At 37.4% G+C, this 27,114-nt stretch overlaps 1 protein-coding gene across 2 annotated transcripts in view; it reads left to right on the forward strand.

Annotated features, from left to right (window-relative positions):
• Positions 1-3,391: 3,391 nt before the first annotated feature.
• The window catches only part of LOC127873701 (CLK4-associating serine/arginine rich protein-like), a 41,950-nt gene continuing 18,227 nt past the window's right edge, over positions 3,392-27,114 (forward strand). For both annotated transcript variants that reach the window (XM_052417648.1, XM_052417650.1), the window contains exons 1-11: positions 3,392-3,547; positions 9,842-9,979; positions 12,101-12,198; positions 13,309-13,404; positions 13,791-13,873; positions 14,749-14,833; positions 18,065-18,183; positions 18,687-18,783; positions 25,394-25,472; positions 26,344-26,417; positions 27,050-27,091. In XM_052417648.1, the coding sequence (XP_052273608.1) occupies positions 9,881-9,979; positions 12,101-12,198; positions 13,309-13,404; positions 13,791-13,873; positions 14,749-14,833; positions 18,065-18,183; positions 18,687-18,783; positions 25,394-25,472; positions 26,344-26,417; positions 27,050-27,091 (872 nt within the window). In that variant the 5' untranslated portion in view covers positions 3,392-3,547; positions 9,842-9,880. The remainder of the gene's footprint in view (positions 3,548-9,841; positions 9,980-12,100; positions 12,199-13,308; positions 13,405-13,790; positions 13,874-14,748; positions 14,834-18,064; positions 18,184-18,686; positions 18,784-25,393; positions 25,473-26,343; positions 26,418-27,049; positions 27,092-27,114) is intronic.

Here is a 27,114-nt window from a genome sequence, read left to right on the forward strand (position 1 = left end):
GATTCGTTTTATTTTAAAGGGGCCTTTTCAGGTTTGGGTAAATTGACAAAATTGAAAAAAGTTGTTTCAGATTCGCAAATTTTCGTTTTAGTTAAGATATTTGTAAAGAAACAGTAATACTGAACATTTACCATGCTCTAAAATAGCCATTATATGCTTCTTTTGACGATTTAAAAACCTGAAAATTATAAAGCGTTGCAACGCGAAACTAATGAACAATTTGGAGAGTTCTGTTGTTGTCGTTGTATTTTGTTAAACTACGAGAATTTGTATCAGGAAACATAGCCGAGTGGTCTTAGTGATAGACATTTTACTCCAGGACTCCAGGGGTCAGTGGTTCGAGCCCTGCTGAGGGTTACTTTTTTTTCTTTTTTTAATTGTATTCTTGATTTTAACTGGAGCTTTTTAGATCCAATGTTTACATTTATCAATATAAAGCATTTAATGACAAACTTCAAAACATGCCAAAATCTGTGAAAAGGCCCCTTTAAGGTCCACTTAAAGTTTGTTGACTTAATGTTGGAAATAACACCATACTTTTTCTTTTAATATTTAATTTCGTTAGTGAACAAGATCCTACTCTAGAAGCCTTTCATGTTACTGCATACATTACTAGAAAGCTCACCATAGAACATGAATCATGGATAACTTTTGTGTGACATCAATTTTTCGCAGAAATTCTTCATGAACGCATTTTATTATGTCTAAATTTCACCCTTACGCGTTTATAGTGGTTCAATAGTGTGAGCAAATAGTTTTAATCTGAAATTTACAGGCAATTCTTAATTATTAGCCTGAACATGCATTAACATCCCCTTTCAAGCTTTTAATGATTCCAAATATCGTCACAGGTTGCTTAATTGTGATAGTCAACAGCATCATCAGTTGCACCCCCAGTCTCAAGAAGGCAACTGAAATGCAAATATTTGGACCAGGCGCCTACCAAGATTTGGCATACAAAAGACCAACGACAGAGGGATATGATTTCTTGAGTTTGATAATCTGCACCCACAAAAACCGTCATGAACAGCAACCTGGAATGCCCCATATGGGCAAGTACACAGCCAAATTGATTTCTCACTGGCGCCGCAAAGGTTCAAGTCCAGCATCAACAGGGCGAACACAAGAACATTTTCTTGTGCACGCATTTGCAGTGACAAACCATCATCAAGCTGAAATTAAAGAACAAGCACATCACAATGAGCCCTTGCATTAGATTTCACTTAGAGAAAATTAAAGATCCAGAGATAGCAGGGGCATTGCAAGATTTAAAGCACATATAGGTGGCAAGTTTGCAGCTCTAAACATCTTATACAATGATATTAACACCATCACCAACATCACCAATGAAGTTCTTCTGTCATCGGCTGAAGATATTCTTGGGAGAGAGCGCAGGAAGATGACCGAGATCATGGAGATGAGGCATTAGAAGTACACCAGCTTGACCTTAATAACAAATGACCAGACAGCAATTCTGGAGGTAAGGAAGAAGATGAAAGAGGCTAGTGAAGAATGGATTGAGGAGCATTGTCAAAGAAATGACCAAAAGCAGCAGTGAGAAAGCCTACAGCACCCTCAAGACTCTCATGAAAACCAGTCAGCACAAGGCCAGTGTTATAGCAGATGCCGATGGGAACCTCTGACCAAGGGGCCCACAGTACTGAACAAGTGGACCAAACACTGCTGTTACCTCAATGACCGCCCGATTCAACAAGACCCCAGTCTCATATAGGATGATTCCAAAAACTGACAATGAAAGTCCTCTCATACTAAAGGTGGAGGAGGCATTGCGTAATCTTAAGGCAAGAAAATCTCCAGTAGTGGACAAGGTCCCTTCTGATTAAGCATGGAGGATAGGCAATGACTGCAGCAATTACAGCACTGTGCCACAGGATCTGGGAGGATGAAAAGTGGCAAAAAAGCTGACCAAGTTTCTGGTCATCTCCTCACTTTTGCCGAACCATCAGCATCATCAACCATTCCATTAGTCATGCTACGCATCATCCTCAATTGATTCAAAAGCAAGGCCGAGGAACTGCTGGCTAAAGAGCAGGCTGTATTAAGAGCTGGGCGCAGCACAGTGAAACAAATCTGAACTGCAGAATCATCATTGAGAAACACGTGCAACACCTATGTTAGCTTTTTCACAACTTCATCGACTTCAAAAAAGCTTTCAATCTCGTTTAGCATGAGGGCCTATGGCAATTCTGACAGGTTTCAATATTGACCAAGAGCTGGTGCAGGTCATTATAGGACTCTATGGAAATGGCAGCAGTGCAGTACTTATCAATGTACAAATGGATGACTTCTTCAAGACAACAGTGGGCGTCCTTCATGGATGTCTGCTCTCTAATACCTCACCAAAAGACTATTTGACAGAAGAGGAGAATATGGGATGAAGGTCAGCATGGAGAAGTCGAGAAAAAAAGGTGAAAAGTAAAAAGAATACCATGAATGGTAAGAAGCTTAAAGAAGTGACCAGCTTCAAGTATTTAGAAGCAAACTTGTACAATATCCAACATGGTTAATTTCCGAACAAAAATTGCCCAGGTGAATGCAGTGACGCGAGCCTGAGCAGGTATATGACAAGCAGCTCCATCAGCTTCAACACCAAGTACTGACTCTACAAGTCCCTCATAGTCTCCATCCTTCTGTACGGCTGCAAGACATGGACGCTTAATGTGGACAATAACGCAGGATACAGGTCTTTGAACACATGTGTCTCAATAGACCGCTCCGCATCTCCTACAAAGAGCACAGGACCAACAAGGTTCGTCCAGAACATGACAGCAGCACTTGTTTGCCCACAAGAGCCCCTTATGGCGACCGTCAATTGATGAAAGTTGGCTTGGTTTTGACAAGTCACCAGGCAGGACAATGTGAAAGATTGGAGGTCCCGCCCCCATTAATGAGCTACTCTCAGCAGCCCACAACAGACCTAACTGGCGGAGGACCTCTGTATTGTGATCCCTAATTTCCACCCAGCAACCTGATTGATTAAGAGACTGATAATAATTAATCTCATTAGAGATAATTGAATAGATTATTCGTCATTTACTATAAAGGGTGCTTGTCGCTTATTGATGTTTTACAAAGGCTCTAATTTATCGTTTGCAATATAAAGTAAACGATGCAGTGCAATTGAAATGTTTTTATGATAAAAAACTTAATAATAATTTACACTTGGATACTTTTCTAATGCAACACTTTTCAAACTTGAATATCTCTGTTATGAGTTAAGATTTTGATTTAAAAAAAATAATTTGATCATTTGTATTTTATAGTTCTCTGGTATAAGCTTTCGTGAAGGGGAAGTACTCTTGCAATAATTTTTTTGAGTATTTTTTTAATGTCGACAATAGCCCCTCTGTAGATGACTTATTGTGGGGTGTAGGTTTTTGTCCATAAAATGAAGAACAGTAATGTGGTTAAAAAGAAAAAGACCTTTCTACACCGTTGTTATTTGTGTTATTAATTGACAACCAGTTGTTTATGTATGCGGGATTTGCATGTTTGTCTGAAACAGGTGGCTTTTACAGAGATTCAGGTGAGAGCGTCGCCTTGGGCGTATAAACTATTTGCATGATTCGTACCTATATAAGTCGTACCCAATCTTTATTCATATATACACGAGGATCCGTATTTACTGATCTCATAGCGTTGTCTGGTTAGCGCAGAGGTTGGTACACGCGCTTCTTACCTAGGCGCCTTGGGTACAATCCTGATGCTAGCGCATGTTACCATAGTTTTGGGTCACCATAATGGACAGGTGGGGTTTCCTTTAGTCCAACTTGTTGACGCTCTCAAATATTAAGCTATGTTTTATATTGGTAATATTTGGAGCGTACAACCAGGGAAGGACTCAACAATGGTGGAAAGTTTTCCTTCTTTGTCTATTTTGTGCGCAACATTGTCATTCAAGCCCCTATATCAGACACTTAATATCAATGGATTGCAATAATATTTACATACCTGTGTAGATAATTCATTTCTCTATAATGTTCCGTAAAAATTATGTAATGACACTTTGAATTGTGCACGCCTGAGCAATTTAAATCCAACCACTATTCAAATTTTCAATATTTCTCGATTCACTCGCTGTGAAGATAAAAATCGATAACACAGCCTCGATGTAAAGCATGTGGAAGAATAAACGGTGTAAAATACAGTTTGCGTTTGTCTGTTGTGGTGCAGAGCGTTATATAGTATACTGATGTTATTTTACTGTTTTGGATTAATTAAGCATTGTTTTTTTTCCAAAGTGACAATTTAAAAGTTCTGAAATAAATAACATCTTTTATTTTTATATGGTACATAAATAATTATAATAGTGATACAGATCGTACAGTATACCATCCTATGTAATGTAGAATATAAGTACATAAAACAACACAGACAGAGGTGCGAAAAAGACATGCATAAAAAGTTGCTGAAACTTAGAAGAGTGAATAGAAACTGCACCATATCTGTTTTGAACATATGCTTATTAAATCGACAAAAATGAGCATACTAGATCTACTTAGGTAAAAGTCGGTGTTAAGTGCTCATGTTAAATAAAATTACGTGTACACGTTACACCGTAATGCCTTCTTCTGATTGGTTCATATTTAAATCAGTTTGATGACATGGAGACAGGTCAGTGATTGATTTGCGATTTAAGCAGAAGTTTAACTGAAGAATTTATGCCTTTCTAACTTCAATTCAAAGATATTTGAGATAAAAATGGACTTCAGAACTAAAACATTATGAGTTGGTAATGTTATTTTGCAATTTTACGCAATTTGATGAAAATTAAACTTTCTGGTGTCCACCACATAATTGACTTTTCCCCGATAAGACGTTCCAAAGAATTTAGCCCATATAAAAAGTATCTCTAAATTCTTTGCGCGTTTTATAAATAAGACTAGGGTTTCCTTCACTTCAGGTACAGTACACTCCACGCGTTTTCACCAATTTCCCTCCATACTCCGCGGGGATTGACCTGGAGGGAGATTAAGAAAATCCCGCGAGACGCGGCGTTTGCATGATTTTGGACGCGGAGGTAAACGATCGGCAAAACTGATAATCCGACGCGGCGACCCTCGGCTTTGGCAACGCGGGGGAAACTCCGCGTTTTACGAGATAACGATCAATTTAATTTTGTTTGACTTCCTGATTTTTAAATAAAATTACATTTTTTACAAGTACATACATATTCATGTAGTATAATATTTACAATTAAAAAAAACAACCAAGATAGATCGATCCTGACGTGGTTGTAGAAGTAGTTGTTGTATAGAAAACTCGTTGATTTACGACAAACAAAACGTCGTCTTTTAACTAATACTTACCAATTAATATAAACACAGTTTGCAACATTGTTTTTATTTTGATAATTTAATCCAAAGTTTTCATGTTAGCAGGTGATTTTCTATACTGAACATGTAAACAAATGACCAAGGACCCTAAAAATCTCGCAAATCTGTGTGAATTGACAGTTTGACGTCATCAAAGAAAAGCCGCTTCCTGTCTAAAGGCATAACTTACTCAAGTAAACACGTTCAACGAATGCATAAGGAATGGTTTTAATTGTCGGAACAAAGTCAATTCTCTGCTCGCTAATGCATTTATTTTCTCTTTGAAGTTAGGTTATTCCATTGATTGCTAAAAAAAGGTGGTAACTATTGAGTTGATAGTTGCATTTAATATTCACAGTTGTATTCTTGTTGCGTCGACATTCAAAACAATGTTTACCAGTAATTATGGACCAAATCGGCAGAGTGACATTCACACATGTTAATCCCTTTGGTCAAAACACCGCAGACAGCAGACTACACAATAGGTCAGTAGACAAGCTTTGCGTGTTTTCATAACGTCAAACACTTAAAATCCAGTTCTGCCCAGATGTCTTCTTTAATCAGTTTACAGTACAATTACTGTTTAAATAATTACTCTACTAAAATACCGTAACGATAAAGATTCGGCGTATGGTGTCCAGTCGTTACACCCCCTGGACGTTACACCCCTGGTCTTTACATCCTCTAAGCCTGGACGTTACACCTCCCAAGAAATTGATTAGATTAGAAAGGTGTAATCAACTAATGAACCACTAATTGGATTTGTCATGTAAGATGACACTGATGAGATTAATGGTTGCTCAAATTATTTAATTGAGCAGCCATCATCTAAAACATTAATTTTTATTTCACCAGAATGACTGTAATTATATGCATCTAAATCATAAATACTTTTTTCAGGAATATACAGGCAGAAAAAACTTTGAAAATAAAATAAAAATAATGATAAATAAAAAAATATTTTTAATAAACAAAACACAATCTTAAATTTATACATTTATTTTTATTTCACCATAATGTAATAATATGCATCTAAATCATTTATACTTTTTTTCAGGAATATACAGACAGAAATAACTTTGAAAATAAAATACAAATTATGATTGATTAAAAAAAACTAAAATAATATTGCCAAGAAATCCCACTTCACTTTGAACAGTATATACACTTCCTGCTTGTGAGTTTTCACAATTCTAGACAATTTCTATACTTTATATTCGGTATCACCACATCTAATATGCTGCCATAATCCACAATTATCACATGAAACAGCAAAATCAGAACTATTAACGCGCTTTTTTTTACAATTTGAATCAATACACCAAAATTTTTGTTTTGGGGGCATTTTGACATAGTAACAGTGTATACCTAAAGTATGATATTCTCTAAAATTGTTCTGGTATATATTGGGACAATAAGTAAAAACAATTTGCATTGAGTATTTGTTTTATTAACTTTGTTACCTTTGATGTTTTGATATTCTTTTGCCATGATCAATTAACCAATTATTTGAAAAGATCAAAGAACAATGTTTTCGACACGATTTTTTTATATTTCCTAATTAAAACTGCACATCAATAAGACAGACATACAGACAAACAAACAATAAAAAAAACTTGGACAGACCCCCATTGGACACACATTAAAGCAGGAACATCATTAATCAAGTAAAGTGTGCCCCATGGTAGGTGTGATCACACCTTAGTAACCTAATCAATTATGTTTACATCTTGGGAGGTGTAATGTCCAGGCTTAGAGGGTGTAAAGACTAGGGGTGTAACGTCCAGGGGGTGTAAGGACTGGAAATCCGGCGTATTCGATTCAAAATTATTTTGGAGGAAATATCAACTTATTCGCGATATAATTTTGTTAAAAAATACCAAAGAAACTTTTAACCGAAATCAACCAAAATTCAATGTTCTCTGCGCTACAAAGTTTGTATAAAAAAATCAATACACGCGGCAGGAGTATACCTTGACCTTGTACATTACAGCATAATTTTCGCGCGCTTTTGTCAGGAAATATACATGATGACTGTATATTGGAAGCATTTGTAAACGTCGTGTTAACATTAATAATCGTAGTGTGTTTCGGATTACTAATTATTATTCTCATGTGGAAATTTTACGGAACATTTATTATTGTCTTATATGTGTTATGATTTAAATATTAATTTGTCAAATGTCTTATTTTCATTCATATTGTAGACGTACCTGTGAATTAAAAAACATAATTTTTATACGTATAAATTTTCTATATACAATTATCTTTTTTATACATGTACACAGGGATGTATAATAGATTATACATCCCTGATGTACATGTACTACAGTTTTTAAACAATTTATTATAACAATGTTTTTATTTTTTTGGCATGCCCAGAAGCACACTGCTAACGCGGCGTTGCGCGGCGGTCACTGATAAGAACGGAAATTTTCTGCATTTACCGACTAGGCTAAAGTAATACACGCCGCGGGAATTAGCGAACGCGGCGTAACGCCGAGCGTTTTATCGAGTTCACCTCGCTCTCTCAACGCCGCGTGAACACTCGCTAGCAGAAAAAAAACGCGGAGGGAGCGCGTTTATTGGGGAAAACGCGTGGAGTGTACTGTAGCCCAACACACAGGTTGCAGTAAGGTACCCTGGATCGTTTAACTATCCAGGGTACATTACTTCCACTTGTGGCCCAACATGGTACTGTATTCTTGTGGTATTAAAGGAATAATCATACACCATCTTTATATATCACATAAATGATTACTGCATTTCAGCATTTCTTTTTAATCACAAAAAACCATAAATTTTAATGTCTAGATTGAACTTTACTGGTAATAAGTTGTTTATCACAAGTGCATATATTCTTATCTATTATCACATCTGGTATTTCCGCAGTAAATAGGATAGATAGTACTTATAGTAAATCAAACTCGAATAACATAGATCTGACATACCATCAAAAGATACAATCAATTAAGTTGATATCATTTTGAGTAATTTAAATTTAAAAAAACAACATATATGAATATCACTTTAATTGTTGAACACAGTTTAGTTATTTTGTTATTAAATGAATTAAATTAGACGTATTCAAATGTTTGACTGAAACAAGAATGAAAAAAATTAGTGGTGTGCATCCATGTCTGACCCAAGCACCTGCAAGCAGATGTGCACAATTATGTTGTGAAATAGTGAAGAAATGTCATTTCTAGATGGACTTTTACTTGATTTCGGCTTCAAATTATGGCTCCATCATTTTGGACATAAAAATACCAATTTGTGTTTGATATTGGCAGCGATCGAGAGATGTTTTATTCGCAGATTTAACAAATAGGACGCAAATTATTGTTTGTAAACTCGATGGCATAAACGCAATACTGCGAGAATACCAGATTTGAGTATACTTTGGCTTTCCCTGAACAAGACCACGCAAAAAATATATATCTTTAAGTAAAAACACAAGCTTGAAGTTGTAGCTATTATTTATAAAAAATTCCCATCTTAAGTAAGTCTAGTAAGTTAATGAAGTAGGGGTGCTGGGACACACTCCCCTCCTCATATGGTATAGGCTCATAACTACACAATAGTATAGGCTCATAACTACACACCAACCTCCAATCAGTCAGTGCTATATCTGGGACACACTCCCCTCCTCATATAGTATAGGCTCATAACTACACACCAACCTCCAATCAGTCAGTGCTATATCTGGGACACACTCCCCTTCTCATATAGTATAGGCTCATAACTACACACCAGCCTCCAATCAGTCAGTGCTATATCTGGGACACACTCCCCTCCTCATATAGTATAGGCTCATAACTACACACCAACCTCCAATCAGTCAGTGCTATATATCTGTGGCTTTATTCCCACTTGAATTTAGGTCGATAGTTTTACAAGCTGTTATTCTGGTGAACCAACAAATATTTATATTACTTGTACATGATATTTGAACATGTATTGACTGAATTAAGGAAACAACCAAATTACATGTACATAAATACTTAAATCCTTCTGTTTAAAATCAATGCGCTTTTAATATTTTGTGTGAAGTCCTCCATATTTTTTTGTGAATTAGGGCAAGCATGCTGTGAAACTTGCATAATGCTGATAATAACATGATTTCTGCGCCGTTTTCTTTTTAACTAAGTATTAATTATATCATAACACGCATATTGCTATCCCCTGATAATTTTTTTTGCTACATGAAATTGGCAATACTTGTGTAGACGCAGTATATAATGCATACATGTATAAAATAAATAGCTGAGAATTAACTAAGTTTGCTCAATGATTTTGTAGTGTTGATGTGCTTGTCAAGTTTGAGATGTCATATTATTGTTATGTTATTCACAAATTCATAACAAATGTTGTAATCTGTAAAGTGACCATAGGTACGAGAAAAACAAGTAAATATTGTATTTCTATTTACTGATTTCAGTAGTAACAAAATATACTTTTTTAATTGTATGCAGAATGAACTAAAGCACATCCTGGATTTTCAGATCTGTTACGCCTTGGTGTTAAGTTCGTAAACGTAGATCATGTGGCACGAAGCGCGACGGCAGGAGAAGAAGATAAGAGGGCTGATGGTGGATTACAAGAAACGGGCAGAACGACGCAGAGAGTTCTATGAGAAAATTGTATGTTTAATGTCTTCATTTTCATCTGATTTTAGAATTTAAAATAATTCAACGATACAGAGTCATTCATTTAATGCTATGTTGAAATATTGTTTAAGGCAAGTTGGTGACATTGGTCTGTGCAAAAATGTGTTTTAATCACAGAACTTGATTTGATTTAGAGCTGATTAATCTTACATAGTGTTGAAAAAGTCATAAAATTTCTCAATTTGGTAAAAAAAACTACTTTAATTTTCTCAATCTTACAGGTATCACTATCTCTTCTCCAAAAGTGTTTCCGAAAAATGTTGGTATCATAACATTAAGAAACTAGAAATGGCGCGGCAGAGGCCGACGCGTATCCCCACGCCGAATGTTTGACCTAGGTGTGCCCCAGGGTTGGTAATGGGGCCAAGCATAGCTGAGATTGACCGTATTGTCATAAGAGAAGTTCATCATCAATTAGAAGTGAATTGGTGTAGAAATGAAGAAGTTATAGTAAAAGGCAATTTTGGGTGGGTGTGGTCTATGTGGGCGGGGCCCCAGGGTTGGTAATTGTGCCATGCATAGTTGAGATTGACCGTATTGTCATAAGAGAAGTTCAGTATCAATTTGAAGTGAATCGGTGTAGAAATGAAGAAATTATAGTAAAAGGCAATTTTGGGCGGGTGTGGTCTATGTGGGCGGGGCCCCAGGGTTGGTAATGGGGCCATGCATAGTTGAGATTGACTGTATTGTCATAAGAGAAGTTCAATATCAATTTGAAGTGAATCGGTGTAGAAATGAAGAAATTATAGTAAAGGCAATTTTGGGTGGGTGTGGTCTATGTGGGCGGGGCCCCAGGGTTGGTTATGGGGCCATGCATAGTTGAGATTGACCCTAATGTCATAAGAGAAGTTCAGTATCAATTTGAAGTGAATCCGTGTAGAAATGAAAAAATTATAGTAAATGGAATTTTTTGGTGGGTGTGGCCTATGTGGGCGGGCGCCCCAGGGTTGGGATTGGGGCCATGCATAGTTGAGATTGACCCTAATGTCATAACAAAAGTTCAGTATCAATTTGAAGTGAATCCGTGTAGAAATGAAAAAATTATAGTAAATGGAAATTTTTGGTGGGTGTGGCCTATGTGGGCGGGGCGCCCCAGGGTTGGGAATGGGGCCATGCATGGTTGAGATTGACCGTATTGTCATAAGAGAGGTCCAGTATCAATTTGAAGTGAATCGGTGTAGAAATAAAGAAGTAAATGTAAAATAACCTAAAAAAATGAGTGATAATTTCTGACGCGGCCCCACCCCAACCGCTATAACTTTTGACCCAGGGGTCAGATCAAAATTCCAAATAGTGCAGGGTCGCATATATGCTCATAGCTACCATGTGTGTAAGTTTCAAGGTTCTAGTGCTTTTAGTGTAGGAGGAGATAGTGGCCAGGACGGACGGACGGACGGCGGAGATAACCACAATATCCCCACCTTTTTTTCAAAAAGCGTGGGGATAAAAAAGTATAAAAAGTTCAATATAAACATTATTTATTTGTTTTGACATAATATTGTATCAGGGTTTTTTTTGGCCCGATTTTATAGCCGAAATTCGGCTATGTTCCCAATCCCAAAAAGTATACTTTTTCCCCAAAATGTGGCAAAAAATTTCCAATTAAAAAAAAAATAATAATTTTTTTTCAATTCAATTACATCTAACAAAGTATTATATGATTTTGTTCTTTTAATTTGAATGATTATAAAGAGTTATATCAAATTTAGTATTTCCCTAATCAGTGGAATTATCATGTGGAAAAAAAGGCTAATGAATGTATTTTCCCAATTTCATGAAAATGCCGATAAAATTCCCAATTCCAAAGCCATGGGCTATCTTCCCAAAAAGTGGAAAAAAAAACCTGTGTATATTTTGGATATTAATTGTTTGTGCTTAATAATTGAGACAGTGTTCTCCAGAAAAAAATTTGGGAAGCCAGTTATATTTTGAAAGTAGCCGGAGACTAAGCAATACAATGGGTGTATTTGTACCATTATAATTGATATTTTGAGGAAAGTAGCCGGAATCCAGATTGAATGTAACCCGTGAAAGCGCCTGCTGCCGGTGCTTCCGGGGAACACTATTTTTCAGTGATGTTTTTTAAACTTTCAGAAAGCAGACCCAGCCCAGTTTGTGCGTGTGTTTGGCCAGACTTGCAAGATTGCACTGGATCCAGCCATATCCCTGGCTGCAGAGAGTCCTCAGACTATGTATGGGTCTTGTAATTACAGAAAGTCCTCAAGCTATGTATGGGTGGTGTAATAACAGAGAGTCCTCAAGCTATGTATGGGTCTTGTAATTACAGAGAGTCCTCAAGCTATGTATGAGTCTTGTAATTACAGAGAGTCCTCAAGCTATGTATGGGTCGTGTAATAACAGAGAGTTCTCAAACTATGTATGGGTCGTGCAATAACAGAGGGTTCTCAAACTATGTATGGATCGTGTAATAACAGAGAGTTTTCAAACTATGTATGGGTTGTGTAATAACAGTTCTCAAACTATGTATGGGTCTTGTAATTACAGAGTCCTCAAACTATGTATGGGTCTTGTAATTACAGAGAGTCCTCAAAATATGTAAGGGGTCTTGTAATTACAGAGAATCCTCAAAATATGTAGGGGTCTTGTAATTACAGAGTCCTCAAACTATGTATGGGTCTTGTAATTAGAGAGTCCTCAAACCATGTATGGGTCTTGTAATTACAGAGTCCTCAAACTATGTAAGGGGTCTTGTAATTACAGAGAGTCCTCAAAATATGTAGGGGTCTTGTAATTACAGAGTCCTCAAACTATGTATGGGTCTTGTAATTACAGAGTCCTCAAACTATGTAAGGGGTCTTGTAATTACAGAGAGTCCTCAAAATATGTAGGGGTCTTGTAATTACAGAGTCCTCAAAATATGTATGGGTCTTGTAATTACAGAGAGTCCTTAAACTATGTAGGAGTCTTGTAATTACAGAGAGTCCTTAAAATATGTAGGGGTCTTGTAATTACAGAGAGTCCTCAAACTATGTTAGGGGTCTTGTAATTACAGAGAATCCTCAAAATATGTAGGGGTCTTGTAATTACAGAGAGTCCTCAAACTATGTATGGGTGTTGTAATTACAGAGTCCTCAAACTATATAGGGGTCTTGTAATTACAGAGAGTCCTTAAACTATGTATGTATGTATGTATGGGTCTTAATGTGTAAATGTTGATAACATACATCTTAGTTACGTTTCTTTTTCTGGCTAGTTTACATTTTCTAATCAGTACCATTTTGCAACATTCCCAGATGATTTACCACATGAATCATGTTCTTATGTGTCCCTATGTGTTACAGGATGCCCTGGCAGGGTGACACCAGCAACATGATTGACAGGTTTGATGTGAGAGCCCACCTTGATATCATGCCTCCTGAGAAATCTTACACTGTTGAGTAAGTTACACTCCACTGATTGTTGGCACACTGTTGAGAATTGTTGTTGTCTGTCAGCCCGTTTGTCTGTCCAGGTGTCCTCTGTCACGAAATTTATTTTTTTGGCAGGGGATATCAATTCAACGAATTTGCTTGTTCTTTCAGCACTGTCTGTTGCAATGACATATGAGTATTAATAAATCTACGATCCACCATAAATTGTTGGGGAAAGTTGCTCCTGGATGCTTGCTTATTTATATTTCTGCTGTTACCCATGTCGTTGTATAACTGCATGTTTCAGTCTCTTGATGAACCAATTATTCAATAGATAAATCGAGTCAGTCTTCTTAATTTAAAAACTACTTTCCTCCATTTTGTGTAATGTACGGCTAAGTACGGTATTTCAGACTGACCAAGGGGGAGGCTTCAGACGAGAGAAAGGCCAACTATGAGAGGTATAGGATACTGGTGGAGAATGAATGTGCCGGACGTAAGTGCAGAACATTCTCAATCTTCTCAACAGTCTCCATCATTTGAGCTGCCGAAAGCTTTGTAATTTAACTTAATTGAACATGAGCCTTTGCTCTGGGAAAACAGGCTTAATGCATGCGTGTTTCCCCAGACAAGCCTTTGTAGTCTACAGGACAACACTTTCCACCTTGAATGGATTTTAATTAATATGAGACTTCCTCTCAATAATAAATGTGGATTGTGGCCTACACAGGCTAATAGGGTACTATACTTTATTCCCATGCTTTAAGCCCAGTTTTCCTAGAACAATGCGCAATTTATTATTCATCCACACTTTAGTTGTCTACATAAATGCAGTTTGGAAGTTCTCTTTTTGTGCTAGCACTATTGTTTGGGTAATTATCATAAGGTATTATATTTGGCAATATAGTTAGCGATTGTGCCATACAGACCATGGTCAATTATTATTTCAAAAGCATTTAGCTGTTATCAATTGAACTGTCAAGGGTTCCATAATTCAAAACAGCACATGGTACAACCATTATGACACTGAAGAATGAACTTGAACATTATTTATAACCCATACGACACGTACATACAAATTCTGTAAAATCATTTGTATTTTTGGCATGATAATTTTAGGTTTAAAAAGAAAATTACTTTATTGGACTTGTAAATTGGTGGTTTTCTGATTTTGAAAAAAAGAAAAGAGGAATTGGAAAGGTCATTTTTCCATGTGTTTGTGTTAAAATCATGGATCGGTCAGCCCACAAAATCAACGAAAATTAATGAACCATTAATTATAATCATTTTACAGTAGTTGTCAATGTTAAAAGAGAGATTAATGTACAATTTCATATATGGATGATTTTACAGTTATAAATACATTTACAGTGACAGAAGAGCAGGCACTTCACCAGTTATACATTGATGAGCAGTTTGGAGCCATCAATAAGGACAATGAGGAGGAGAAACAGAAGTGAGTATATATTGATAAGCAGTTTGGAGCCATCATTAAGAACAATGAGGAGGAGAAACAAAAGTGAGTATACATTGATAAGCAGTTTGGACCTATCAATAAGGACAATGAGGAGGAGAAACAGAGGTGAGTATACATTAATGAGCAGTTTGGAGCCATCAATAAGGACAGTGAGTAGGAGAAACAGAAGTGAGTATACATTGATGAGCAGTTTGGAGCCATCAATAAGGACAATTAGGAGAAACAGAAGTGAGTATACATTAATGAGCAGTTTGAAGCCATCAATAAGGAAAATAAGGAGGAGAAATAGAAGTGAGTATACATTGATGAGCAGTTTGGAGCCATCAATAAGGACAATGAGGAGGAGAAACAAAAGTGAGTATACATTGATGAGCAGTTTGGAGCTATTAATAAGGACAATGAGGAGGAGAAATACAGGTGAGTATACATTGATGACATTGATTAGCAGTTTTTAGCTATCAATAATGACAATGAGGAGGAGAAACAGAAGTGAGTATTCATTGATTAGCAGTTTGGAGCTATCAATTAGGACAATGAGGAGGAGAAACAAAAGTGAGTAAACATTGATGAGCAATTTGGAGCCATCAATATGGACAATGAGGAGGAGAAACAGAAGTGATTATACATTGATGAGCAGTTTGGAGCCATCAATAAGGACAATGAGGAGGAGAAACAGAAGTGAGTAAACATTGATGAGCAGTTTGGAGCCATCAATAAGGACAATGAGGAGGAGAAACAGAAGTGAGTATACATACATAAGCAGTTTGGAGCCATCAATAAGGACAATAAGGACAAAGAGGAGGAGAAACAGAAGTGAGTATACATTGATGCTTAGTTTGGAGTCATCAATAAGGACAATGAGGAGGAGAAACAGAAGTGAGTATACATTGATGAGCAGTTTGGAGCCATCAATAAGGACAAGGAGGTCGAGAAACAGAAGTTAGTATACATTGATGAGCTGTTTGGAGCCATCAATAAGGACAATTAGGAGGAGAAACAGAAGTGAGTATACATTGATGAGGATTTTTAAGCCATCAATAAGGACAATGAGGAGGAGAAACAGAAGTTAGCAGACCTTGAAGGGCACAGGTGTGAGTCTTCTACCTTGAACTTAACATAATTGATCTGCACTTTGGGAAATGGAGAATAATGCATATGTTTGAAGAATCACACACTTAACGCACACACAAAAAGCCCAGGTTTTCCAGAATCGTCCTGTTTATTTGATTGGTCAATGGTTATGCATTGTTATTGTCCCCTACCGGTAAAACCGGAAGGGACTTATGGTTTGCGCTCTGTGTGTCCGTCAGTCAGTCAGTCAGTCTGTCACACTTTTCTGGATCCTGCGATAACTTTAAAAGTTCTTCATACTTTTTCATGAAACTGAAAACATGGATAGATGGCAATATGGAGATTATGCACGTCATTTCATTTTGTTCCTACATCAAAAATTCTGGTTGCTATGGCAACAAAAAATTTATTTTTAGCTCATCTATGAAAAAAAATTATGAGCTATTGTCATCACCTTGGCGTCGGCGTCTGCGTCGGCGTCGGCGTCCGGTTAAGTTTTGCGTTTAGGTCCACTTTTTCTCAGAAAGTATCAATGCTATTGCATTCAAACTTGGTACACTTACTTACTATCATGAGGGGACTGGGCAGGCAAAGTTAGATAACTCTGGCGTGCATTTTGACTGAATTATGTGCCCTTTTTATACTTAGAAAATTGAAAATTTTGGTTAAGTTTTGCGTTAAGGTCCACTTTTTTCAGAAAGTATCAATGCTATTGCATTCAAACTTGGTACACTTACTAACTATCATGAGGGGACTGGGCAGGCAAAGTTAGATAACTCTGGCGTGCATTTTGACAGAATTATGTGCCCTTTTTATACTTAGAAAATTGAAAATTTGGTTAAGTTTTGTGTTTAGGTCAACTTTATTCCTACAGTATCAAGGCTATTGCTTTCAAACTTCAAATACTTTCATGCTATCATGAGGTTACTGTACCTGGCAAGTTGAATTTTACCTTGACCTTTGAATGACCTTGACTCTCAAGGTCAAATTATTAAAGTTTGCTAAAATTGCCATAACTTCTTTATTTATGATTAGATTTGATTGATACTTTGACAAAACTACTCTTACCTGACATAACACAATAGACTCCACCCAAACCATCCCCCGTGCCCCCCCTCCCCCCCCCCCCCCCCCGAATCCCCCCCCCCTATTTTTTTATTATATTTTATTTTTATTTTTTTTAAGATCATCTCACAAATGACCACCACACCCTCACACTATACCCCCCCCACCCCCCCCAATTTTTTTTTTAAACGGTTAAAAAACACAACTATTAATTGTTTGAAATACCGTCCAACCATCGCACCCAGGAATCCCCCCCACCCCCCCTTTCCCCACCCGAATCCCCCCCTAAATTTTTTTTTTTTTTTTTGTAAGATCATCTCACAAATTACCACCACACCCTCACACTATACCCCCCCCCCCCACCTCACCCCCCCAAATTTTTTATTTTTTTGAAACGGTTAAAAAACACAAATATTTATTTTTATTATTTTATGTTTGAAATACCGTCCAACCATCGCACCCCCCCCCCCCCCCCCCCCCCCCCCGATTTTTTTTTCGCATTTTTGGAAGATAATGTAATAAATGTCCACACCCCCACACTATACACCCCTCTTCACTCCACCCCTCCCTCCTTTGTGATTGAAAATGAGAGTCCGTTCACCTTTAAAAAGAAAATAGATGAGGGGTCTGCACCCGCAAGGCGGTGCTCTTGTTTTTAATTTTGACAATGGTGGAGTTATACCGGTAGGGGACCATATTGCTTGACAATAGCCTTGTTATCTGATTAATGCTGGTCAGGACTGTCCAAATCCATTATGGCCTATTCGTTTAACAAGAATATGTGATAATGAAGTGAAACAAATATCAATTTCTGTGTTTTGAATGGCAATAGTAATTTATAATGATCATCGTCATTTGTGCCGTCATGATCTTGGCTGTCAATGACCTGACAGATAAAAGCTTGTAGCAGTCGTTGTTTGAGGCTGTCTTGACCAGACTACTATTTGACATGCCCACTTAGAATCTGTAAGTTTCGGCTACTTTGTTTTAGAATGCTAACTTGTTCTTGAGATATTACCTGGTTTATTCGCCTAGTTTGGCTTTGACTGATGTACATGTGTGTTTCCATGTCAGACTTAAAGACAAGAAGGCAGCTATCGCCTACAAGTACGAGGACAGTACGGATCAGAAAGCCGGCACGGACAGCGAGGGGTCCGAGTCAGAGGAAGAAGACATAGAGACATTTGACCTCGGTACTGCTTGATACATAACACACAGGTTTTTTTTCTTGTTTTTCTCCCCATTTTGGGAGTGGGGTTGGGTCCCTTTGGATTGGGAAAAAAGTGTGGCGTTTTGACTGAAATTGGGAAATTAGTATGGCTGTTGTGTTTTTTGCTAAAATATGCTTCAAATTTGATGATAAAAGTGTATTCAATGCTATAAAAATGGATGGGAGATGAACTAAATGTTGAGATCTAAAAAAAATATTTGTTTAATATTTTGTTCGAAAACCATCAATTGGCAAAGTTAAGGTCCAATTTGGGAAAAATATATACTTTTTTTCAATTGGGAATGGGGCCAAATACCGGAGAAACGAAAGTGAAAAAAACACTGCTTTATGTTGTAAAACTGATAATGCATATGTTGGACAATACATTTAAACCTTCAAAATATCATGAGCTTAAGCTGAAAAAAGTGGCATGGAAATTCTATACTTCAAAAGTGAATGAAATGTCTGAATTGTTTTGTGTTGCAGATGTGGTTCTTGATGTGAATAATCTAACAGAGGAGCAGATAACTCAGCTGAATGTCTGTGGCACGCAATTTGGCATGGGGAACAAGGACTATATCAAGTAAGTCGACATATCTGTGGCACACAGTATTGCATGGGGAACAAGGACTAAGCCAAGTAAGGCGACATGTCTGTAGCATGCAGTATGGCATAGGGAGCAAGGACTATATCAAGTAGGTCGACATGTCTGTGGCACACAGTATGGCATGGGGAACAAGGACTATATCAAGTAGGTCGACATGTCTGTGGCACACAGTATGGCATGGGGAACAAGGACTATATCAAGTAAGTCAACATGTCTGTGGCATACTGTATGGCATGGGGAACAAGGAGTATATCAAGTAAGTCAACATGTCTGTAGCACGCAGTATGGCATAGGGAACAAGGACTATATAAAGTAAGTCAACATGTCTGTGGCACACAGTATGGCATGGGGAACAAGGATATATCAAGTAGGTCAACATGTCTGTGGCACACAGTATGGCATGGGGAACAAGGACTATAACAAGTAAGTCAACATGTCTGTGGCACACAGTATGGCATAGGGAACAAGGACTTTATCAAGTAAGTCAACATGTCTGTGGCATGCAGTATGGCATGGGGAACAAGGACTATATAGTCAACTTGTCTGTAGCACAAAGTATGGCATAGGGAACAAGGACTTTATCAAGTAAGTCAACATGTCTGTGGCACACAGTATGGCATAGGGAACAAGGACTATATCAAGTAAGTCAACATGTCTGTGGCACGCAATATGGCATGGGGAACAAGGACTATATCAAGTAAGTCAACATATATGTGGCACACAGTATGACATGGGAAACAAGGACTATATCAAGTAAGTCAACATGTCTGTGGCACACACAGTATGGCATGGGGAACAAGGACTATATCAAGTAAGTCAACATGTCTGTGGCACACCGTATGGCATGGGGAACAAGGAGTATATCAAGTAAGTCAACATGTCTGTAGCGCGCAGTATGGCATAGGGAACAAGGACTATATCAAGTAAGTCAACATGTCTGTGGCACACAGTATGGCATGGGGAACAAGGACTATATCAAGTAAGTCAACATGTCTGTGTTACACACAGTATGACATGGGGAACAAGGACGATATCAAGTAAGTCAACATGTCTGTAGCACACAGTATGACATGGGGAACAAGGACTATATCAAGTAAGTCAACATGTCTGTGGCACACAGTATGGCATGGGGAACAAGGACTATATCAAATAAGTTAACATATCTGTGGCACACAGTATGACATGGGGAACAAGGACTATATCAAGTAAGTCAACATGTCTGTGGCACACAGTAAGGCATGGGGAACAAGGACTATATCAAGTAAGTCAACATGTCTGTGGCACACAGTATGGCATGGGGAACAAGGACTATATCAAGTAAGTCAACATGTCTGTGGCACGCAGTATGGCATAGGGAACAAGGACTATATCAAGTAAGTTAACATGTCTGTGGCACACAGTATGGCATGGGGAACAAGGACTATGTCAAGTAAGTCAACATGTCTGTGGCACACAGTATGGCACAGGGAACAAGGACTATATCAAGTAAGTCGACATGTCTGTGGCACACAGTATGACATGGGGAACAAGGACTAACTATAACTCTATCTACCTTAGTTTTTTAATTATCTCCCTTTAAATAATTTCAAGGTAAATTTTTGTCTGGAGCATAACACTAAATCTACTAAAGGGATTTACTTGAAACTTAAAATAAAAACAGATGGCAACTAGAAAAAGTGCAGTGACTAAGAACCATAACTCTATCGACCTTAGTTTTTGAATTATCTCCCTTTATTTAATTTCATAGTAAATTTTTGTCCGGAGCATAACTCTAAATCTACTGAAGGGATTTACTTGAAACTTAAAATATAAACAGATGGCAAGTAGGAGAAGTGCAGTGACTAAGAACCATAACTTAATCTACCTTAGTTTTTGAATTATCTCCCTTTATTTAATTTAAAGTAATTTTTTTTCTGGAGCATAACTCTAAATCTACTGAAGGGATTTACTTGAAACTTGAAATAAAAACAGATGGCAACTAGGAAAAGTGCAGTGACTAAAGAACATTAACTCTATCTACCTTAGTTTTTTAATTATCTTCCTTTATTTAACTTCAAAGATAATTTTTGTCCGGAGCATAACTCTTAATCTACTGAAGAGATTTACTTGAAATTAGAATTATAAACAGATGGCAATTAGGAGAAGTGCAGTGAACATGAACCATAACTCTTTAGGCCATAGTTATTATCTCCCTATTTTATTTATTTTTATGTTTAAATTATATTTAATTTCATAGTAAATATTTTAGTTTTTCTTTTTTTAATATCTCCCTTTATCTAATTTTACAATAATACTATATAACTAATTGATCCTTGAAATATAAGACTTATTAATTTCTGAATATAAATAAATAATATTTATTTTCGCGGAAACGAATGTTGTTTGCTGGTTTCTATAGATAGGATTACGGATGTAACGTTATGTACGGAATGCTTCGGTTGAGTTCGTTAAAACAATGAAATTACGCATTTCCGTACCACGTGATATTACGTCATTCCGCCTTTTGCAAACTGCCTGTGCTTTTGTTCGGATCGTAAACAAACTTAATTTAAATTTAATCTCGAATCATCTGAAATAATGCCTCGTGGAACAAAGCTGAAATTACCGGAAAATGTGGAAGAGGTTGGAGAGGACGATACCCGGCTCTTACAACCGGAACCAGGTAGAGGCTTTATTGATTTTGAGAAGATAATAGATCTAAGGGCATCTAAAATCGTTCCTCCTATTAATACACGTAACGTTGAGGGGTGCGGTGTTAGCGGGGAATCAACTCTAAGTTTCCCGGTAATCGAAAATACACAAGTTCAATCTCTTGCTTCGGCTATTAATCAGGGTCAAAACATGATATAGTTGTCAGGAATTAACGCGCTTATCAAACGATGACTTGGCTGCGCACGTGCCAGCCGCATTGAAACAACAAATTTCTAGAGGCGAATATGTCAATTTGGCTTTACTGTTAAAAGGTGCCTATGAATTATCGGCTTTTTGTAACGGTAGTGTTTTGCAACTTTCGGCAGAGGGCACTCTTGAACAGCGCCTTAAGGAGTGTAGGGATAAAATTCATAACATCGAACGGTGGTCGGACGCTTTCTTGATTTATGCGTCAATCTACCATAGCACGCGACGCGATAAAGTGCAGGAGATTTTGCATTAACTTTCCCTGTAATGACCTACTTAATCTCGCACCATCGCCGGTGAATAGCAAAATATTACGTGAATATTTAACATCGTTTAATTCTACAGATCGAAATGACCTTTTAAATGTTTTTTACAAATGGGTTTTCAATGCATTATAACGGACCCAGAGTCATAAATTTAGTAAAAAAATTTAAGTCTGCAATCGCAAATGCTGACATAATTCAAGATAAGATAAATAAGGAGATTTTGGAGGGGAGGTTGGCTGGGCCTTTCAGCGAACAACCTTTTTCTAATTTCATGGTTTCCCCAGTTGGCTTGGTGCCAAAAAAGACACCAGGTGAATTTAGGATGATTCATCACCTTTCTTTTCCAGAGGGTAACTCGGTTAATGACTTCATTGATAAAAAATACTCATCCGCTCAGTACACAAATTTCGATGAGGCAGTTCACATGGTTCAAGATTTAGGGCAACACTGTAAACTTTTCAAAATGGATCTTAAGATTGCATCTCGCCTACTCCCAGTTCGGCGAGAAGATTTCGAAATACTGGGAATACAGTTTAATGGTATGTTTTATGTGGAAAAAGCATTACCATTCGGAGCTTCAGTCAGTTGCAAAACATTTGAACAGTTTTCCTCATTCCTTAAATTCTGCGTTAAGAGTAAAATGTCATCGGGCAAGCTTATATACTATTTAGACGATTTTCTGGGTGGCGATAAATCTGAGCTAGGTTGCCGCAAGGTGATGGATTCGTTTATCAGTTGCATGCACGAGCTTAACGTGCCGTTAGCCAAGGAGAAAACAGAAGGGCCCACGGAAATAATCGTGTTCTTAGGCTTAGAATAAGATTCGGCAGAACTAGTAGTCCGCATTCTTAAATAAAAATCGTTGAGTTACGGGAAAAAATTCACAACATCGTGCAGAAACAAAAAAAAAATAAAATAAATAAACCTAAAGCAAGTGCAATCGTTAATAAGGTCTCTTAACTTCGTGTGCAGGACAATTCCAGTCGGCCGCCCGTTTTGATTAATTAACACCACCTGTGACATAACAAAAGCATTCCACCGCATACGTATAACACGTGCTGTTAGGCAAGACCTCGAAATGTGGTTGACATTTTTGTGCGATTACAACGGCGTGTTTGTTTTCCATGACCGATACTGGATATTCCATGTTGACACTGAATTGTTTACAGATAGTGCTGGCGGGTCTGGTTTCGGTTTTTAACCAGGTTTTCCGAAGGAAAAAACTGGTTATTAGATTGGCGAATGCGGGCGGGCTGGCTGGCTGGCTGGCGGGCGGAACAAGCTTGTCCGGGCCATAACTATGTCGTTCATTGTCAGATTTTAAAATCATTTGGCACATTTGTTCACCATCATTGGACGGTGTGTCGCGCGAAATAATTACGTCGATATCTCCAAGGTCAAGGTCACACTTTGAGTTCAAAGGTCAAAAATGGCCATAAATGAGCTTGTCCTGGCCATAACTATGTCATTCATTGTGAGATTTTAAAATCATTTGGCACATTTGTTCACCATCATGGGACGGTGTGTCGCAAGAAAGAATCACGTCAATATCTCCAATGTCAAGGTCGCCACGACTAAAAATAGATTTTTAAAAAAAACAAACTTACAAAGGGGGTTAATTTTGTTTGTTCATTTCAAAAGTTCAGTTTGAGTTTTCTCCCTTTATCAGATTTTTTTTTCACAATGAAAACCTGGTTTTGTGACAATTTTGTCCCTTGTTGGGATTTATTTTAAAGGTCACTGGTGTAACGCTCGTTGGCCTAATTTATGGCGGCAAAAGGGCGTAACTAGTGACATTACTGTTCTCGAATTATTTCCAATTGTAGTTGCACTGTTTCTCTGGGCGAGGATTTAAAAAATAAAAAGATTATGTTCAACAATTTTCGATCTGCATATAGTCTAAACAACAATTGGCCCGCGGATCAACAACATGTTGTTCTCCTTGTAGCCTATTGTTTTGAAAAGGGTCTATCACCTAAATCTATCAAGAGCTACATTTCTGGATTGAGTTATATTCATAAATACATGGGCTAGTACGATATAAGTAACATTTTTTATAGTGAAGAAAATGCTTGAGGGCTGTTCTGGCTCGCGACAAACGGTTGATACGCGGGCACAAATCACTCGCAAGGTCTTGACGGTTATTATCTCGCAATTAGCAAAGGTGTGTTATAATGACTTCGATCGCTCACTATTCAATGCTATGTTTACTCTGGCATATTTCGGTCCGTTCCGAGTCAGTGAATTGGTAGCAACAGCAACATACAGTTACCAGTGGTGTAAGTTTGTGAACCTAGAACTGCTATACAGCTAACACAGTAAGTGTGAGTTGTTAAACAGATTGCCTTGAAATGACTCGAATACTGTAGAAAATTATGAAAAATCCAACTTAATGAAACAAATATTACTTGGTCTGAATGTTTAACATGTCCATATCCTGAGGTTTACTAAAGGATTAAACTTGCAGTTGTAAAGAGGGCAAACTGCTTTAAACAACTAATTGCATGGGTTTTTCTGCTATGTGAATAAGGCCTTTAAATGGACCCAATCTCAAAGCAAATGGACCTGATCTCAAACCCAAATTGTAAAAAAAATCCCAATTAAAAAAAAAATCTTCATTTTTTTGGAGAAATAAGAGTCTATTAAATATTATTGACCAAAGTATATGACTATAATTTTTTATGATTTTTTCACCGAACTGGACAGGAAAAGACCTGATGTGTCAATACCTGTTGATAAAAAAATCAAAATCTGGTCTATTATGTCGATTACAAATTCCAATATGTGCCATTTTATCGATTTAAAAAATCCCAATTTCACAAGACTCTATTCCCCAAAACATTTCCCAGACAAACGCCTGAATTACCTCTAGTGGAGAAAGGCTGCATAATATTTCAGTCAATGTTTATTGATATAGAAACAAACGCATGCATTACAGGATGTAATTTATTAAACAATACAAAATGTTATAAACTTAATGATCTTTTAATGAATAATGTTATGCAAGTTTTTGTTTTTCTGATTTAAGATAGAGGCATATATCACTGGCCTCTCCTTTCGTACTTCTGTCCATCTGTCTGTTTGTCCGTCTGTACGAGGTCAATCCTTAATGTATAACATCGGTAATGCTTTTTATTAAGTGTTGATACTTGCATGGATGGGCACAATCAACACACACATCATCTACTCATTTTGACCTCAGCCTACTTTAGGACTTTGACTAATACAGAAGTACAAAATTCTTGATTAACCCCATAATTATGGTTTCGTTTTACATCAATATAACATGCAAAAAAAGCTTTGATACTTGCATAGATGTTATCTATGAAAACTATCAGCACACCCATAAACCCTGAAATCATTTTAACTTTGACATTGGCCCTGTTTTGGACTGACTAATTTAGAAGGTCTTATCATTGCAGGTACCTGCGTCGTGACAAAGATGAGCAGGAGGCCTTGAGACAGGCCAAGCAGATAGAGGAGGAGAAGGCGCAGTTTGCTGTATGTTACACTGGAGACCACTAAGGGCTGAATTCTAGGGCCATTAAATGAATCGTGTTCTGAGAAAACTGGTCTAAATGCATGTGCGTAAAGTGTCATCCCAGATTAGCCTGTGCAGTCTGCACAGGCTAATCAGGGACAACACTTTCCGCCTAAATTGGATTTTTGTTAAGAAGAGACTTCATTTAAACGAAAAATGTCATAAAAGTGGAAAGTGTCGTCCCTGATTAGCCTGTGCGGACTGCACAGGCTAATCTGGTACTACACTTTACGCACATGCATTAAGACCAGTTTTTGCAGAAAGCGACTCTAATAAGAAGACGTTTCCCTTCAAGACCAGATTACCCTTGTCCTCCCCTTAACTTAAATATTTTAAACATGATCATGAGGAATCTGGAAGATAATGTTGGTGGGCATATTATCATGGAAAAGTTGGATTACCAATAAAATTACATTAAGCACTTCTGAATAATAGTTCTTGAATGATAACATAGTGGCCAAATTAACATTGTCTGCCAATACACAGAGCTAGTTTTAAATGTGTCCTCAGACATTGTCAAAATCTTGTTCATGGACATAAATTCTTGGTCAACAAGATGGCCAGCCAGATTGCCTTGAGCTTATCAATGATGGCTCTTGAATATTTTAAAATTTGCCTAGTAAATTTCCACTGTTTATCTTGGAACAGTGTTATCTGATAAACATCAAACTTGATCAATGTGAACCCGACCATTTAACAGACATATATTTTTTTACAGGTCGCACCCATATTTTGTCCTTTAATTACCTAAAAATGTATGACTTAATTAGGCTATGTTTTAAAAGCGGAGCCAAGATATTTTTAACCAAGGATAGTCCATGTATTTGCCAGGGTCGCAAGTCTCGCAGGGAACGCCGCATGTACAAGGAGAGAATATTGGCCGGACGTAAACTGAGTCCTCCCAGGTAGGTTCATCTTTGTTCTTACAAATATGAGATTCGTTCTGGGAAAACTGGGCTTAATGCATCTGTGTAAATTATTGTGCCAGATTCACCTGGACAGACTAATCAGGAATAACACTTTTTATACTTTTTCCGCTTTAATGGAATTTGTGCTTAAAGGAAGTCTCCTATATATGAGAAAGGTTGTCCCTGATTAGCCGGTGCAGACTTCACATGCTAAATATGGTAGAAACTTAGAGCACATGAATCAACTCTTTCAGTGCGGGAACGGAATTTTAAAGGCCTTTGCAAACAGTTTGGATCCAGATGAGACGCCACAGAACGTGGCGTCTCATCTGGATCCAAACTGTTTGCTATTCTGATAGTATTCTTTGAAAAAAAAATCGAAGAAAATGCTAATTTTAGAAATTCGGCAGACAACATTTTAGCAGACGACAAATTTCCCAGCATGCAAAGGGTTAAGGCTAGTTTTCCCAGAGCTAGACTCATATTTTGCAAGTTGAAACTTCAGGATTTCAATGTGATTGCATTAAGACAATAAGTGTTTCAGGTGCTGTAATATGTCCAGTGATAAAGAGGCTTTGTTCTGTCTCTCTCATACATCTCTAGCATCATTTATTGTATGAATATTTCAGCTATGCAGCCCGCGACAGCCCTACATATGAGCGATATGGAAGGTAACTTGATATTTTGTACGATA

The sequence above is a fragment of the Dreissena polymorpha genome, chromosome 3 (genome assembly GCF_020536995.1).
Source record: "Dreissena polymorpha isolate Duluth1 chromosome 3, UMN_Dpol_1.0, whole genome shotgun sequence".
NCBI classification, from domain to species: Eukaryota; Metazoa; Mollusca; class Bivalvia; order Myida; family Dreissenidae; genus Dreissena; species Dreissena polymorpha.